Source organism: Macrobrachium nipponense, chromosome 2, assembly GCF_015104395.2.
Source record: "Macrobrachium nipponense isolate FS-2020 chromosome 2, ASM1510439v2, whole genome shotgun sequence".
Lineage (NCBI taxonomy): Eukaryota > Metazoa > Arthropoda > Malacostraca > Decapoda > Palaemonidae > Macrobrachium > Macrobrachium nipponense.
Genome location: NC_087201.1, coordinates 86,944,673 through 86,961,757, shown reverse-complemented (window position 1 = coordinate 86,961,757; position 17,085 = coordinate 86,944,673). Strand labels below are relative to the sequence as shown.

Here is a 17,085-nt window from a genome sequence, read left to right as displayed (position 1 = left end):
CCGCGATAAAGATTTAAATCTGTCTGTTAACTATATATGCACTGTTAACCAAAGTCATCGCAACCTGGTTTCGGTTTCGTAATATATGTAACATGAAACTATCATCTCAATTAGGGATTCACTGAGAACTCAAATATAAGTCTAAATAGCAAAAAAACATTTTTTCAATAATAAACTACTTCAAAAGTTGATGATAATTTGCATTCAGATATCTTGAAAAAATTAACGAAAAATTGGATGCCAAATTGTAGTATACGTAGTTTACATAAAGTGTTTATTATCAGGAACGTGAATTCACAGCATATAAAAAGTGATCTGACTGAATCTGCAAACCTTTGAGGCATTTCACTAACGTAGGTTGTGCAGTAATTATTCGGTATATTCACCCTCAGAAACAAGCTGATTTTTGCAAAGGCAGCAGTTGCACGGATTAAATAGTTGTGCTGACACATGTTGTATACCGGAGTATGAAACTCATGAACACTTCAAACTTCCTGAATTATCAGTACTTGAAAGGAACTTTAAACTCAAAATCATTTACCATGGCCAAAAAAATTGATTAAATACTAACAATTTCATCACCCATCAAAGCAAAAATAAATTAAAATTGCTAACATATGTCCCAGCTATGATTTAAATTTAAGAATGGAATAAAGGTAAATTATAAAATGTTGGCAAATATCCCATTTACGTGATATGTTCCATATCGGAATCCTCTGCTCTCAGTTAAATTTCAAATTTTAAATGATCATAAATACTGAACATCAACGAGCATATTATTTAGGACCTGGCTCCAAAACAAATCCCTTTAATGGCAAAAGTTTGAACCGAAATGGCTCCTGATAAAAATACTATCTGCTTATTAATTCAGTAACGTTACAATTAACAACGAATAAAATCAAATAAACATGAACTGCTGATATTCACATTTGACTATGAAGAAGTTTTGTTTTCATGGGTCATTCAAAACCTTCAGTTACAGCCACCATCAGATCATTCAATTTTGGTTATGTTGGCTGTTCGCTCGAATCTTAGCAGCTTTTTTATTACTTTCAGAATGGTTTGGGTATAGGCGTTACAAAGTGCTATGTGTGCACTATTAGTACTGAAACTGTCCTGGAGGTCGAAAATACAAAGAAAAAGAAAAATTGCTTCCGATACAAAGGATCTGAATACATGGCATTCTTAGCCTAGCGACGACATTCTTAGTCTAAAGTGATGAGCAGTGTTAACTGTAAAACAATTACTATTTTTCGAATAGTCTGGGTGTGAATTTTGTGACGTTGTCTTAAGACGTGTTTAAACTTTGAAAAAGATGATTACCTAAGAAGAAAATTATTTACATGTGAAACAGTTTCTCTGACAGAATGTGATGAATTTGACATTCAATTCCGTCGGAAATGATTGTCTAACGTCACGGACCTTTAAATATGCTTTGAGTATATTTAGAGGACCTTGGCTAAAGCATTATAAGCATGTCTAATTTCAAGTATAATCAGGGACCGCAGAGGAAAATCATAGTCTTTGGGTCAGGATAGGTTTTAGGTTAGATAGAAATGGTAAACATTAAACAACCAAGGCATAAATGCATGCAAATAGTTTCTCTCTGATGCATGGCGCCCTCGGCCAAATTACGTGTATGGAGGGGGATGAATAACTGAGTATATCGCCGTAGTTAGCGGTGCCTCGTGTTAAATGACGATGCATTTTACGGGCCTCATTGTTCCTATAACCTTCTTCTTTTGATTCACTACAGATCCCTGCCCAATGTTCAAGGGATTACAACATAAAAGGACTACGACCAATGATTCCGGTTGTAAACCTCACAACTGCATTTTTAGTTTTCAAATTGGTCGAACCCAAGATGTTGTCAGAAGATGCCCTTTTTCGAACTGCTGCGTATTAATAAAATGTTATTAAAGAAAGGTCTAGAAATAAAATTACCAAAGAAATGGCCAGAATACCAAATTGTACAGGATTATTTCCACATGCCTCAAAGCACATGAAAGGCAAGATAAAGATAAAGCAGCAATTTGGTAATCTTAAAACAATCACAGACAACTGCTACGATGGATAAAAGTACTTCGGAAGACAACTAAAGTCATAAGATTATGATTATAAAGTATAACAGCTGGGGCCGGAGAGGTCATATCTTTTCACTAGTGGCCTTGTTAATAACTGGTAATCACCCTCAAAGCCTAATCAGTCATGCTAGATCCCATGATGCTTGTTAAGAGGAGGCATTTTTCATGAGCTTTGACTGGTCTGATTACTAATGTGACATTGATGATGACGACGCATTATGAAAGGACAATGTATCAACAAAAATTCCCTATAGTATGAATGTTTGCCTAGAGAAACAGGGCCAAAAAAAGTAAATAGATGATACTAAAATGTAAATAATCCCTTTATAATAATAATATAAAAAAAATCCCGCAAAATTACAAGAGCTACTCAATAATCCCGGGTCTTGAAGGATTCCTCGAAAATTCAGGATCATAGGACTGCTCATTGAACTAAGTCAATGAACCTGCATCATCAAAGTTTGCTTTCAAAATGTAATAATTAGTTTGTTTTGCAATACTTCGAAAAGGTCGATTTCTGCTGCAGCCGCGTTAGATTCCCGTTATAAGAAGAAACAAGCTTAAAGAAACGGTTGACGGCTCTGCGTCTTTATATTCTCATAATTCTTATTATTTAAGAATTTTGAAAATGAAAGACTCCCATGAGCGACTCTCGATTCACAGAATCTTGAGCTTGCTCGATTTGGTGCTCAACTAGGTAGTAGACAAGACTACATTATTTCTCCACTAATAGTTATCAATTCTACATATGTTGACCTCTACCGGAGGGACCGAGGGAGGCAGCACAGTTGGTGTCAGCGGCCTCACTAAATGGTTGTCAGAATGAATGGCGGAGTTATGGAAACGAATAACCAAGTCCCTGAATAATGGGAGTAAATATCGAAGCTGGTCGACAAGATAAGGTGATTCATGCGACAGAAGTCCTGAATAGCAGCATACTCAGAAATTTAGTCAAATGAAACCTCATATGCTAAAACTATGTTAGAGTCAAAGAATGCACATAAAGCGGTAGAAAATTCCTAAACGAATTCCCTGCTTTGAAAGCACGGAGAGTGAAGCTTCCAAGACTGAAAAGTGAGGTAATAAAATTATAACAAGAAGATCATGAGAACGGCTTCATAATTTAAACAATAACTGCTAAAGAAGAGGTAAAAAGGAATTAAAAAAAAAATCTTATAGGGCAAGAAGGAAACCCAAGAACGATCAGGATACTGGGATAAGGAAAATACTTTGTTTATCATAAATTTAGATCCAAAGAACTAGACAGAAAATTGAGAAGACTTGTAATATATTACTTGGAACTGAAAGCCATTTCAGCAAAACAGGTTTTCGGACGAACTGCGTGTAAATCAGTCATAAAATTGTGAATTGTGGATATGTTGCCCATAGGAATAAATAATATACTGGCAACAATAACTGTGATCATGTTTCATTTTGTCTCTATCTACGTCTAATATATATATATATATATATATATATATATATATATATATATATATATATATATATATATATATATATATATATATATGTGTGTGTGTGTGTGTGTGTGTGTGTAGAATCTACTGGCAACCTTTTTACCACATACATATGCAACTGTAATAAACACAATAGCTTCTTAACTTCTTGAATTCTTTGCTCTTTCTTGGATACGCTTGTCACTACAAAGCCTCAAGATCCAAGTTCAAAGAAATTTTTTTAAGAAATTAGCATGACCGGTACCGGGAAACGAGCCCAGGTCCCCTAATCACAGAGAGGTCACGTTGCGGTCAGGTCGGCAACGTGACCTCTTTGTGATTAGGGGACCTGGGTTCGTTTCCCGAAACCTGACATCACAATTTCTTTAAAATAATGTTTGAACTTGGATCTTCAGGCTTTGTAGAAACAAGCGTATGCAAAAAAGAGCAAAGAATTCAAGAAGTTAAGAAGCCATTGAAGATATTACAGTTCCATATATACGTATATATATACATACACACACACACACACACACACACACACACATAGATATATATATATATATACTTATACGTATATATATACATGTACATATATATATAATAATATATATATATATATATATATATATATATATATATATATATAATGATACACGTCCATACACACACACACACACACACACACACCACACATATATATAGAACCCTAAATATCATTCAATATCGAATTCACTCTGCATTCCGAATAACTTACGAGGGGACTTATAATTGGTAAGTGTATCTACACCCAGTCAGGTTTGAACACGGGCTTCTGGTTAAGATATAAGACAGAAAGTAGATTTTGACCATTCTACTATCAAGATAACCGAAAGGTCAAAGTCGACTTATCAATTACCAATTTCTCTTGAGTTTAAGGTATCCTTATGGTGTAGTGAACCTGACTTTAAGCGATACTTGAAACTTAACACACACACACACAAGCATACATGCATATATATATATATATATATATTTATATATATAGTATATATCACTCATTTGCCAGAGTGATATAACTTAAAAATTGCTGTTTTTCAGGAAAAGCTACTTAAATTTAAAACTCTATACATTGTCCATTGGTATTAAGATTATTCTTTTACTGAGCGGTTTTATTACAAATAGAAATAAGAAGTTACTGCAATATGGAACAAAGAAAGGGTTGTCTGCTGGTATCAAGACCACAAAAAACACATTCTTTAGAGTTTTGTCACTCTCCTGGCAAATGAGTGATATATATATGTGTGAAATGCGCGCACTTGCATACGTGAGTGTGTGCAATTCATGAATTACGCGAAGGTAATTTTATTCATAATCAAGTAAAAATACTGTTAGCCTAGCATCGCAACGCATACTTCTCTTCCAGGTTTCATTAAAATAATTAACACTACTTGCTTCACGGAAACAACACGGGGTGAAATTACATTATGCATGCCTGTGCGTTAAAATAGACCTCGAATCGGGGGCTATATTTTAGCATTTCTTGGTTACATGTTCTAATATTCATTCTTTGTGAGGAGTAACTTCATGAACGTAAAATATATTCTGTACAATAATTAAAAGAAATATATTGAAACACCACCCCCCCCCTCCCCCCTCTCCTCTCTCTCTCTCCGCTCTTCTCTTCTCTCTCTCGTCTATATATATATATATATAATATATATATATATATCTCATATATATTTACATTTATATATATATATATATATATATATATATATATATATATTATAATGTCAAAAACTTGTCAGGAAGAAACAGAAGGCATAATTATTTATATTGATCATTTTCCCTAATTTCACGTTGCCTGGTACTTACTGTAATTAAGAAAACGCGCGTGCTCACACACATATGTGCGTGTGTGTACTCGCATCAAACACTAGTGCTGTCTGTTGTCTTTTTTACTAGCTATTGCGTGGTTGATATCTTTTTTATTTGCGTCATCTTTCTAAATAAATCATTAAAAGATGAAACACAATGACCACCCAACAATCGATTTTATTAAACGTAATTAGCAGGAGTACATCACAGAAACACTACAGCCCATGCCATACGTGCTTGTTTGGTTAAGAGGATAGTGTTCGAGCATACGCTAAACTCTCTCTCTCTCTCTCTCTCTCTCTCTCTCTCTCTCTCTCTCTCTCTCTCTCGTATGGCACGTACTACTCTGTAACGACCCCTTAAGTTAGTTATAATTCATTTGCACGAAACTTCTTAAATGAGAGCACCATTTAGTTCTGAGTCGCAGAGATGATGTTCCCAAAATCCAGGCTTGAATGCCAGTCCCTTTAAGAAGTGCAAGCTCATTTTACATGTTTAATCTTTTCATGAATATCTCGGCTACTTAAGCAGGGTTCGGTAAGAAATGTCATTACGTCCGGATTTCTGTCAGAGGGCAGAGTTTTTTTATTTTTTTTATGCTAGCACTACAATTGGATTCCACTGATATTTTTTTTTTTTACATTTCCCTTAAATTTATGAAAGGTATCTTTTATTTCCATTTTTCAGATCTTGATTTCATTACTGTTGGGTCACTTTTGTATTCTTAAACATTTCAAAGATATTAGTTTCTATGACTGTCATGGTCATATTTGAATGCCTTTTTTTTCCCTTTGCAAGCATAGCCCCGTCCCATTGTAATTAAGACTTTCATTGTTCAATGTTCGTATTCACTTCTCTACTTTTAGTACACAGACACATTCTACCATGAAATACCTAAAATAAGCTGCATTTCAATCACTGAAATGCATTGTTTGGAAATTACATTAATCAGATCAATTAGTATTTGGGTTCATAAGTAAACAAAGCACTTGAATGTAATATAAGAGGAATAAGTTATGGGTTTTGTTAAGTCGGTTCACTGGAATCTTGGAGAGATTTTTTAAGAAACTCATATACCTCTCGAAGCTTTAGAATGATGTCTTCCGGGAGGGGACTCCTGTTAGACTTCGTAACAAGGTTGAATCCCGGACTTTCAGTCAATCCTGTAGTAACCCGGTTCCTACTTCTGACTTGGATTCAATCACCGGTGTAAGCTCGTTGCCCTCAGCTTGTTTTGCATATCTTATTTGGGGGATTGCTCTCAAGCATGTCAGGACTGCTTGCTTCTCAAACGTATCCCCTGAGCGCCCTAGGGTTTGCAGCCTCAGTTATGCTAAACGAAAGACTATGAACGCTCGTGTCAACTGAAAGGAAGTATTGCCGTCAGTGCACCTCACGTGGTTCACTGTGGACATTACCAAAAGGTGTTTGCAACACACCCTTTCAGAACCTCGTTGTACCCACATTTTACCCTTTTCAGTCTTGTTGTCCAACCTCTCACACTATGAGTTCTCCATGGAACTGCGGGATCTTCTAAGTCAACCGTAGATCCGTTCACTTTACCTCCTTAACTTGCTAGCTCTCATTATCGTGCTGTCCAACCACTCCCACTTCGTTTTTTCACTGCCTTAAGCGCTGAATGGCCGAAAGCGTTCCTGCGCTTGACTGTTACAACTACCCACTGTCCTTCTCAGTCATTCTACCAGAAGAGAGGAAATGTGCTCTGTGATCCATTTCCTATCGCTGTTTAATCAAGCATTATACTTCATTCATAAAGTATACTTTCAATTCCGTGATAAAAACATATGCAATTTTATAAGAATCATATATCAAGTGGGTCTCCTGACCCGACTTTCTGTCAAAAGCTAATCGTTCGTTTTCTTTATCATTCAAATGAAGGATTTTCCTCAGTCCAGCGTGGCGTTGTTTTTGCTTTCGTTATAAATTCGGCCCCCCACCCCCCCAGGCTCGCTCCGGAATGACCCTAAAATTAATTGGGTGTCTTCGAGGCACCTGTTGCCTGAGGAGCGAGTGGGTGGGAGATTCGGAGTGGGCGGGTCCGGTGGGTGGAGGGAAAGGCGGGGGCTATATAATGGAGTTGCGGGAAAGGGGCGGCCGTATTGTCGCCGGAGACACCGCACTGTAGGTACCTCCGCGCTGCTCCTTCTTCTCACCTCTTGTTGCTGTTGTTACGTCTGGTGCCCGTTCGGCAAAGTCTCCATCGCCATGACACTCCAAGCCTTGACCGTTCTTCTCCTGACGTGTGCCATTTTCGCCGTTGCTTACGCTGGGCCGGTCAAGGTCAGTACGGGAAAGTCAGTTCTCTCTCTCTCTCTCTCTCTCTCTCTCTCTCAATTTACCAATTACCTGCATGTAACATTGTAACTGCTCTTTAACTTCCCTCCTTTTATCTTTTCTCTTATGTACGTTAAGACTTAGTATTTTATTGAGTAGTACCACGACCTAGAGGTCACTCACCGTGTAAAAGTGCACTCTCCTCATGTGTGACATGACACGTGCTCCCCTTCAGCAATGTGACCCTATCAGCTTCAATATCTGAAAACTGTAAGTGTTTGTTTATATTTTCGAAGTAGAGGAATTGAAATTTATTCCGTTCTCCGAAGTCTAATCTTAAACTTCAGACATCGCAATTTTTTTTTTCTACTTACTACGTCTCATCTGTAGCAACGCCATTCATTTACAATTTCGTTATTTTCTAAAGTGTAAAAGTCAAATTATGACATCCAATTCATTTTTACCAATCTAGACAACAGCGCACCTTCCTGTTTAGTTATTTTACCATTTTTGCTTGATTTGCTTGCAGTTCATAGCACGTAAAGCATAATAGACCTTGGAAAAAGATACAAAACAGCTACGAAAAAAAAAAAAGTTATAAAAGTTCCTTGTAAAATCGCGACCACTGGCACAGAGGGTATGCTGCGACAAAAATCCAAATAGCGCTGAACTAGTATAAGATGTCCTAAGAATACTAGCCAAATTTCATTTTTATTCTGACCATTTAGATTCAAGTCACTCCTATTTATGTCCTCATCAAAAAGCTTTTTGTTTACTTTCCTCACAGTAAATACCAAACTTCTCTCATCGAGAGTATAATTATTTACCGTTAGTTTCAACGTCCAGTTTCTCTGAAGAGCGTGAGTAGCTTCATGAAGTTCGGTAATATTACGCAATGGAGCCAACTTCTTGGAAGTAACGAAATCTTCTTAGAATATTAAAGTTCGTGAGTGTTACTGAAGTGGGACATGGATGTACAAACGCACAGGTACCTGTACAAAAGAAGTCGTAGATGCTGCACGCGCAGAAATCCAACTATTTGCAGTTAGAATTCTAAAGTATAGTCACACTTCTTTTAGTTTTACTTTTTACCACTTAACCTTCGTAACTTTGGCCATCATTGCCTCTTCTGTGTTCCAAGTGAATCCGAAGTCAGATTTTTATAAGAAAGCCTTTCATCCTAGAGCAGATAGCTTTCTATTCAACCGAACGTTAAACGGTCAACAACGCCAAATACTGTGCCTGAGTATGAGCTGGTGTGCGTGTACTTCTTGTTCGTCGGTAATAAATAATTAAAATCTACCCTATAATGTAAGGAATCTGCGTCTCAAAGGTTTGTATGTACAGTTACAATAGTGAGCGTGAACGCACACTTATTACCTTACGGAGTTCATTCTTGGATTTAGTACAAGGATTTCATCTCCTTCGTGCTCATTCGTTCCCGCTTATCTAATGATTAAGGGGAAAACTGAACTACGTTACTAAGTTGCTGAATTTGGTGGTGCTTGCAAGAAAAATAAAGAAATAAATAAGACATTCAATTGCAGTTGACTTGTGTCGATCTTGTTATTTCTCTCGACTTGTCTATCTGAATACGTTAACTTGAAAAAGAGTAGACACTTCATTCGAATAAAGCTTTTCCCTCCTCCAAGATTAATTTAAGTTAACGTGACAGTTTCCACTGTGCGGAATTAGTGACTAAGACGTTGTATAGTTACTGAGGATACTGTACATCAAAGACAATCGGACATCTAAGAATGAAAAAAGATTAACATCATATGGATGAAAAATAGCACAGGTAAATGATTGGTCAAGGCATAAAGAAGTGGTTCGATCAACTAGGAAGAATGGGAGAGACAGATTAGCGAAAATGGTTTAAACTCAGAATGTAATGTGAGGAAGGAGTAGAGAGAGAGAGAAGTATGAAAACGACTGAACAGCAACTGTCAGAATGAATAGCATTAACATTCAGGGAAAGCGAGTGACCGCAAAACAGAACTAAAAGCCTTCGTAGAATTACACTAAACGTTTCTAAAGAAGCGGGTGGATTAAAACACTACTTCCTTGTTCTGTAGGAAACAAACACTGATTGTTAAGAAACGATTTGGATTATATATGCATGTACATGGATACATACATACACACACGTGCATAACATACAACACCACACAACACATATGTACGAGTATACATACATATATATATATACGTATATACATATATATATATATATTACTAATATATATATATATATATATATATATATATATATATATATATATATATATATACGTATATACATATATACACAGATATAATTTATATGTATACATATATAGCACGTATGCAACTCACACACGTATACTGGACATGAGGCCTGTGCATCCTGAGCTTTTCCTCTTGCCCTATGGATATATGATATTTCCGCTTTTCTCCTTCTCAGCAGGGGATATCCAGACATATCAATCTGAAAGAACAAAGAAGAGAGCCTTGACCTTTTGAGTAATGTTATCATCCTATTCTGATCCAGAGAGAAAAGCCCTCCCAACTTCCAGATCAGATCAATAACTATTGACCCAGTAAATACCTACAATCTCCTTTCGTCAACAATCTACTTTTCTTTTATTCTTTTATTTATATTAACTTTATCTTGACGATTTTAAAAACATTTGGGAGAACATTCTATTTTCATTTCTAGACTGAATTTGAATGTTGTATAAAAATAGCGCTTATGGTATAGGTAATATGATTGTTAAAAAATATTTTCAATAAAAAGCACAAAACTCAAAAGAAACAGGAACTTACGATTTACATATACAAAAGTTTATGGCATAACCGACGCGCGTTCGGAATTTTTATGATAGAAATTTTTTTCTAAGAAAGATTCAATTACATAGCTTTAAAGAGTAGACACCTGAATAAAAAAAAAACCGGTTCAATACAGACAATAAGAATTCCTCTTTGAGAAGCAAAGTGTGAGACAGTCCTAAAATGCTTTCAGTAAAACAAAAATATGAGCCCATCACATAAGTACATAATCCCCTTTGAACGATTTTAAGCACCAGGTTAGCATCCAGAAGTATTATTGCTGATTTTTTATCTGTGAATGTGATTTCATTTATGAAAATAAGCGATAGGCTAAAATGGGGCAGTTGGAGAGGTTGTACATCAAAACGGAAGAACGAAAGCGAAAACGGAAGTAAAGTCAAAGGCTAGGGAGTAGATGATGCGGCTAAGAACGCTGCGAGGAGTCTTGGGTAGTGACTACTGCGCACCGCATGAGTTGCACTGACGGCACTTCTCCACCCCGCCCCCTTACAGATACAATGGTCGAATTATATCGTTGTCCAATACTGATTATACTTTGGTAAGGCCTGAAATATTATGCAAGTCAGTTTTACGAGATGCGAATTAAAAACGCAACTTACGCCCCGCAGCATTTCGCACACAAAAACGTCATTACACTAACATTTCCCGAGAGCAAAACGAGCGAGAAGTAAAACTGCAAAAAATAATTTATGAATTGACAAATCCGCTTGAGCGAAATGAAAACCTACATCAAAAAGGTTCAGATGAATGACAGCAAAGTTGCGCATATTCCCCCGGGCAGTGATTAATTACTCTTTTCCTACTGTGCTGACACTAGATTACACATAAAAGATCCTTGATTGATGTTTTGGATGTTTAAATGGAACTTTTGTTCGCTGCTCCAGTCTCATGTCCACTGTATTGATAACGTTTGAAAAGCTTTTTATATCAACTCTGTGTGTGTGTTTATATTATATATATATATATATATATATATATATATATATATATATATATATATTATAATATATATATGTATATATATATAAAATTCCCCTTCGGTTAAACATATATGAAAATATATTGATTCCGAGGTAGAGCGAATTAGATATTAAAGGACATTTGTAGCTCGATATGTATATGAATCACGGTAATGTGATATGACTTATATATATACATACATATATATATATATTATCATGTATATATATATATATATATCTATATATATATATATATATATATATTATATATATATATATATATATGAGTCATATCACTTTATCGTCATTCACATGCATACATCGAGCTACAAATCTCATTTAATATCTAATTCACTCTACCTCGGAATTAATATATTTTCATATATGTTAACCGAGAGTGAATTTTTTAGTCGATAAGAAATTTGTCGGCTCACGGGCGCGAGCCATCAAACCCAACAAATTCAAGACGCACAGTGAAGCTCTAAACCACACCGCCATCGCATATGTGTATATATATAACATATATGTATATGAATACATATATGTATATGTATATGCATTCACGCATGCATACAAACATAATATACGGCTATGTATGTATATTTATATATACATAGCCATATATATAAATAAATACATACATACATACATACACACTCACACTTGCTTACAGCCTTTATAAACCATTAAGAAATTATTTACTTGGCTGAGGTAAATTCAAGGAGAGACAATAGTAAAATTATACCTGAACAATAACAACTTGTTAAAGTCTCCAATTCCCTGTAAGGTGGATGTTATGGTATGAATCATTTTGTTTATTTATTCATAAAAATACTACAATATTAGCAGAACCGAGAAAGTGAACTTTAACTTAAAGTAGATAACAATGAAAAGATAAAATGGATGGAGTGTAGAGGAGAGGGGAAAAAATCACTAAAAAAAAAAAAAGAGGAACATATTGAAATGACAGACTTCAACAAAGAACAGAGACTGACAAATGGATATTCTTCAAAAACGAAAAGACTAAAGAAATAGGAACACTCTATGGAAGCAAACGAAGTCTCTGTTTGCCATTCGAATTTTACTACCCATATCTAAACTTGTATCAAAGGTGATTGTTCTCTCGAACAAATATACATATACGCAAAGATACAGCTCTATGTGAAAGGGAATTCTGTCCGAATGTTTGTCTGTCTACTCTGTGTGTGTGCATACACGCACATACATACATACATACACACACACACACACACACACATATATATATATATATATATATATATATATATATATATATATATATATATATATATATATATATATATATATATATATATATATATATATATATATCAACAAAAACACTCAGGAGCTTTCAAATGTTCTGAAAACATATGTAGTGCATATATATACACACATACGTGTATGTGTATATATACATACATACATACATAAATTATACTCGAAGATGTGATGTCTGTTCTGGTGTCTGCTCGTGTGTTTATGTATAAGCGTTTCAAGAGCGACCTAAAATATCGGAATATGATTGTAAGACTTCCTTTCCCTGGAAAAATTCTGATCGGGATATTTTGAACATATGGATGAACAATCATCCGCTAATATAAACACGCTGTCTTTACAAAAATGTTTACTAGTGGTGACTGATGGAAACCCACTGTTTTTTTGGTGAATGAATTGTCACTATAAACATGGAAATCTTCAGATTATTCGTTCTCATTACTATTGACCTGAAATTGATTAGTAATTATGAATAAATATGTCAAATAATACAGTTTAAAGCGACATATATAATATTCCTTTGATGTTTTTCTTCGTTTCTCCCTAATTGAAGTACTTTGGGAGTGCATTTTGAGAACAGATGATGTAAAATCTTTTCCAAGTTTATGAGATCTCCCTAATTATAATTCAACATAAAATGTCAAATACTTTTAAGTTCGTGAGATCTCCCAAACTGATATTTCAAAATATTTCGTAGGTAAATACATCATTGATGTAAACCAAAACGATGGCAAAATATTTTTCAAAAAGAAAATGAACTTCATCTGCACCTAAGAAGTAGGTTTCACCATTTGGGGGAAAGTGACATGACACAAGCATAAACATTTTACTGTCCATCCGGGCATCCCTTATAAATATGAAATGATACCAAGTCATACTTGGGGAAAGATTTCTCTTCCTACAAGACTATTTCTTATCAGAGAAAACTCGTTTTGTTTTACAGAACTTGTTAAACCTAGACGTTTCTAAGAAGTAAACAGAATGAAAGAAAACTATACTAACATGTACTGAAGAAGTGGTTTAATTATTTGTATGAATAGGAGAGAGGAAAAACTTATTTTCTTTATTCTAGTATACGCCAAATTTCGTTAAGGATTAAACTGAGTTTACAGCTTATGGAGTTCCCTAAAAATAAAAAGAGTTCGTGTGCAAGAAATTTCATTCACCAATCATAAAAATTCGCATGGCGTTTTCAAGTTTTTGCTGAAGAGTCACCAATTATTGGCATTCAGAAATTGCAGTATTCCAGGAATAAGCTCACTCAAAAAATCTTATAGTAATTGAGGCAATTACCGTTCAGACTTTCTTTAGGTTATTCCATCTTATGAGCAATAAACATAGGGACTTCTTTCACTTCTACGTGTACTCAGAGAACTGCGCAAACAAAACGAGATTTCGCTGATAAGAAATAGTCTTGTAGAAAGAGAACGAGTGAAATTAACAGATATGTATATGCAGATAAGAAAAAACATTACTCTTCGAGTGAGTTTTTGCTAACATATTATTAACGTGCCAGCAACGACTTCGCATGCACGCAAAACCATAAAAAGTCTCCTTAAGTACTGTAATTAGTGCTCCGCCCTACTTCATACACGTAAAAACTGTACGATACATCTCTTTCTTAACTCTAGTTTCAATGTCCATAGAAAAATCAATTTAGCCTTGATATTTTACTAAATTGTATGCTTTATCAGATGTAGCAGTTCAAATTTAAAACAAGCAGAGGGTATGTTTTTCTTAGCGTTTCCTTGCTTTGAAAAGATCTTAATGTTAACACTTATAAAATTTCTAAACGGATTTAAATATCACAAACACAAAAATCGATTCGTCTGATATTTTCTGGTTTCTATAACGACACTACAGTAGGTAGATGAGAGTTATACAAGGTTATTAAAAGTGAGCATAAAAAAATTCCTTTTGCTCCATGTAATGGGAGTAAGAATTTAATTAAGTTAGATTATTTTGCTTAATAACAATTATCTTCTCAGAACTATGAAGAAACAATTCTATTTTCTTTGACAGATGTGAACACAATGGGAAAGTTATAAATTTCAGTTTTTTCACCATTTTTCGGGAATTTAATCATTCTCAGAGCATATCAACTGAGTACCAAAGTTTATATAAACAATCAGAAAGAGAGAGAGAGAGAGAGAGAGAGAGAGAGAGAGAGAGAGAGAGAGAGAGAGAGAGAGAGAGGTTGTACAATACGATTGCATGAAAATTTTTGTTTCTCTCGGTACGTACGTGCGATACGCTTCTAAAAATCGAATGCATTACATTTCCTGAAGCAATATCATTTCGTTACCAGTGACACAAAACATGACGATTTCAATCTCAATGTTATATAGATTTATGTCACACCATATTTGATTTTTTTTTTTTTTCGAAGATGTTTTCATCCCTTTGCACGCTTCCTTTAGCACCCAAAACACGACCAGAATTTAGAGACGCAGGTCCTAATAAGGGTGTCTACCTTGTTGGTCTAAAATGAACTAAGGACACTATTTCATGCTGATTCTTGAGAAATCAAAATATCTAACCTAAAATTCAACAACAATGACCAAAGGAATCCCCCAACCCACAAATTCACATGCGTCAGAAACAAGCAAACATAACGGCTGAAAAATGAACAATCCTTCATTCAAAGGGCCTTCCTATCACATTCTCCGTGTCTTTCCCGTCAGACTTAAATGTAGGCCATTAGATATGCATAACTCGATCTGTTTTTTAGGTCACCGTAACACGCTACCTCTAAAATTTATACCCAATTAGAAGACTGTTTTTTTTTTATTCTTATTCTATGTATCTCTTAGAAAAGTCTGAAAGTCTGTGAAACTGGATTTTAACACCCATACTCTCTCTCTCTCTCTCTCTCTCTCTCTCTCTCTCTCTCTCTCTCTCTCTCTCTCTCTCTCTCTCTCTCTCTCTCTCTCTCTCTCTGTGGGCTTGGCTATGTACCGCCACATCAAATTGGTTAAGAATTGCTTATTATTTATGTCATTGCAAGAAGCTTTAAACACAGCATTGCATACATGTTTAACAGTGTTACTTTCGAACAGATGACATGCATCTGGGCCTTTACGTTATCATTTGAAAAATACAATTAATGAGTAAGATCAGCAGATATCTTATTACAGCTCAATGAAACATCAAAGGTGCTTCATCGTTTTCTTCATTGAAAATTACTGAGCTGGTTTCATCCTTCACACGGAAATTATTTTCCCCCGTCACAATATCGTCGTTTCGTTACTGACAGGCACATAGCTTACTGAATATACAACGTCAACTTGATTAAAAAGTATCCTAATATCACTGTTATATCGGATATACATTCCTAATATATACAGTGGCAATTGCACTTAAAAGGATTTCACATGTAATATTACGTGAGCACACACAATTGTATATATGTATTATATATATATATATATATATATATATATATATATATATATATATATATATATATATATATATATATATATATCTATATATATATATATATATATAATATACATATGTGTGTGTACAATAAATAAATATATATGAAAGTGGTCATTTAATGTACAATGTATATATGTATAGGATATAAACTCTATATATATAAATACATAAACTGACTCCTTGCGCAAAGGTTCTGCACATTAATTACCGGAAGTCGTTGAAGCAGGATGGTATCTAACGGAGAATTTCATTAATAAAAAATTACAATCTTGCAAGGCTTTTCTGTCCTCATTGCCTGGTATTCTACCAAAATATACATAAATATATACGGGTAATACATTGCATGAACAACATTACATACATATGCATAGAAATATCTACACACACATTATATATATATATATATATATATATATATATATATATATATATATATATATATATGTTTGTGTGTGCGTGTTTAAAATCTATCTGTTTCGGCTCCGTTGCTACCCAATCTGTTCTGGTGCACATACTTTGCAGGGGCCGTCGCTTTCAGTGATGACTCCTCCTTCCCTACGTACCAAAATGTGTCTTCAGAAGTGACGTGTCCAAATTAAGGCCGCAAGGGACCTGTATAGGATAGAAAACTCCCCCATCAGTTTTCCGATGTCTATGAGTACTCCCAATCTAACTGGGTTTGATTTCCTTCCTAAAATGACAGCAACTCTATTTCATTCAGTGATTCCCCAAAGCAACTCAGCAAATAAATGTATGAAAATATAAATAGCCAAAACGTGAAAGTTAGATGCGCGTTTGACTTGCTCGTGGGTGCATTGAAATGATTTATGAACTACACCTCGCTCCAAATGCCTT

The 17,085-nt window shown here is 34.9% G+C and overlaps 1 protein-coding gene and 1 long non-coding RNA gene across 4 annotated transcripts in view; one reads left to right on the top strand and one right to left on the bottom strand.

Annotated features, from left to right (window-relative positions):
• Nucleotides 1–17,085, bottom strand: part of LOC135220758 (uncharacterized) — a 359,794-nt gene that overhangs the window by 26,629 nt on the left and 316,080 nt on the right. The gene's annotated exons all lie outside the window — the stretch shown is intronic.
• LOC135220757 (orcokinin peptides type B-like) overlaps nt 7,508–17,085 on the top strand; it is a 111,393-nt gene continuing 101,815 nt past the window's right edge. Inside the window, exon 1 of one of the 2 annotated variants that reach the window (XM_064258206.1) lies at nt 7,508–7,702. In XM_064258206.1, coding sequence (XP_064114276.1) covers nt 7,628–7,702 — 75 coding nt within the window. In that variant the 5' untranslated portion in view covers nt 7,508–7,627. The remainder of the gene's footprint in view (nt 7,703–17,085) is intronic. The other variant, XM_064258205.1, reaches the window with a different exon arrangement.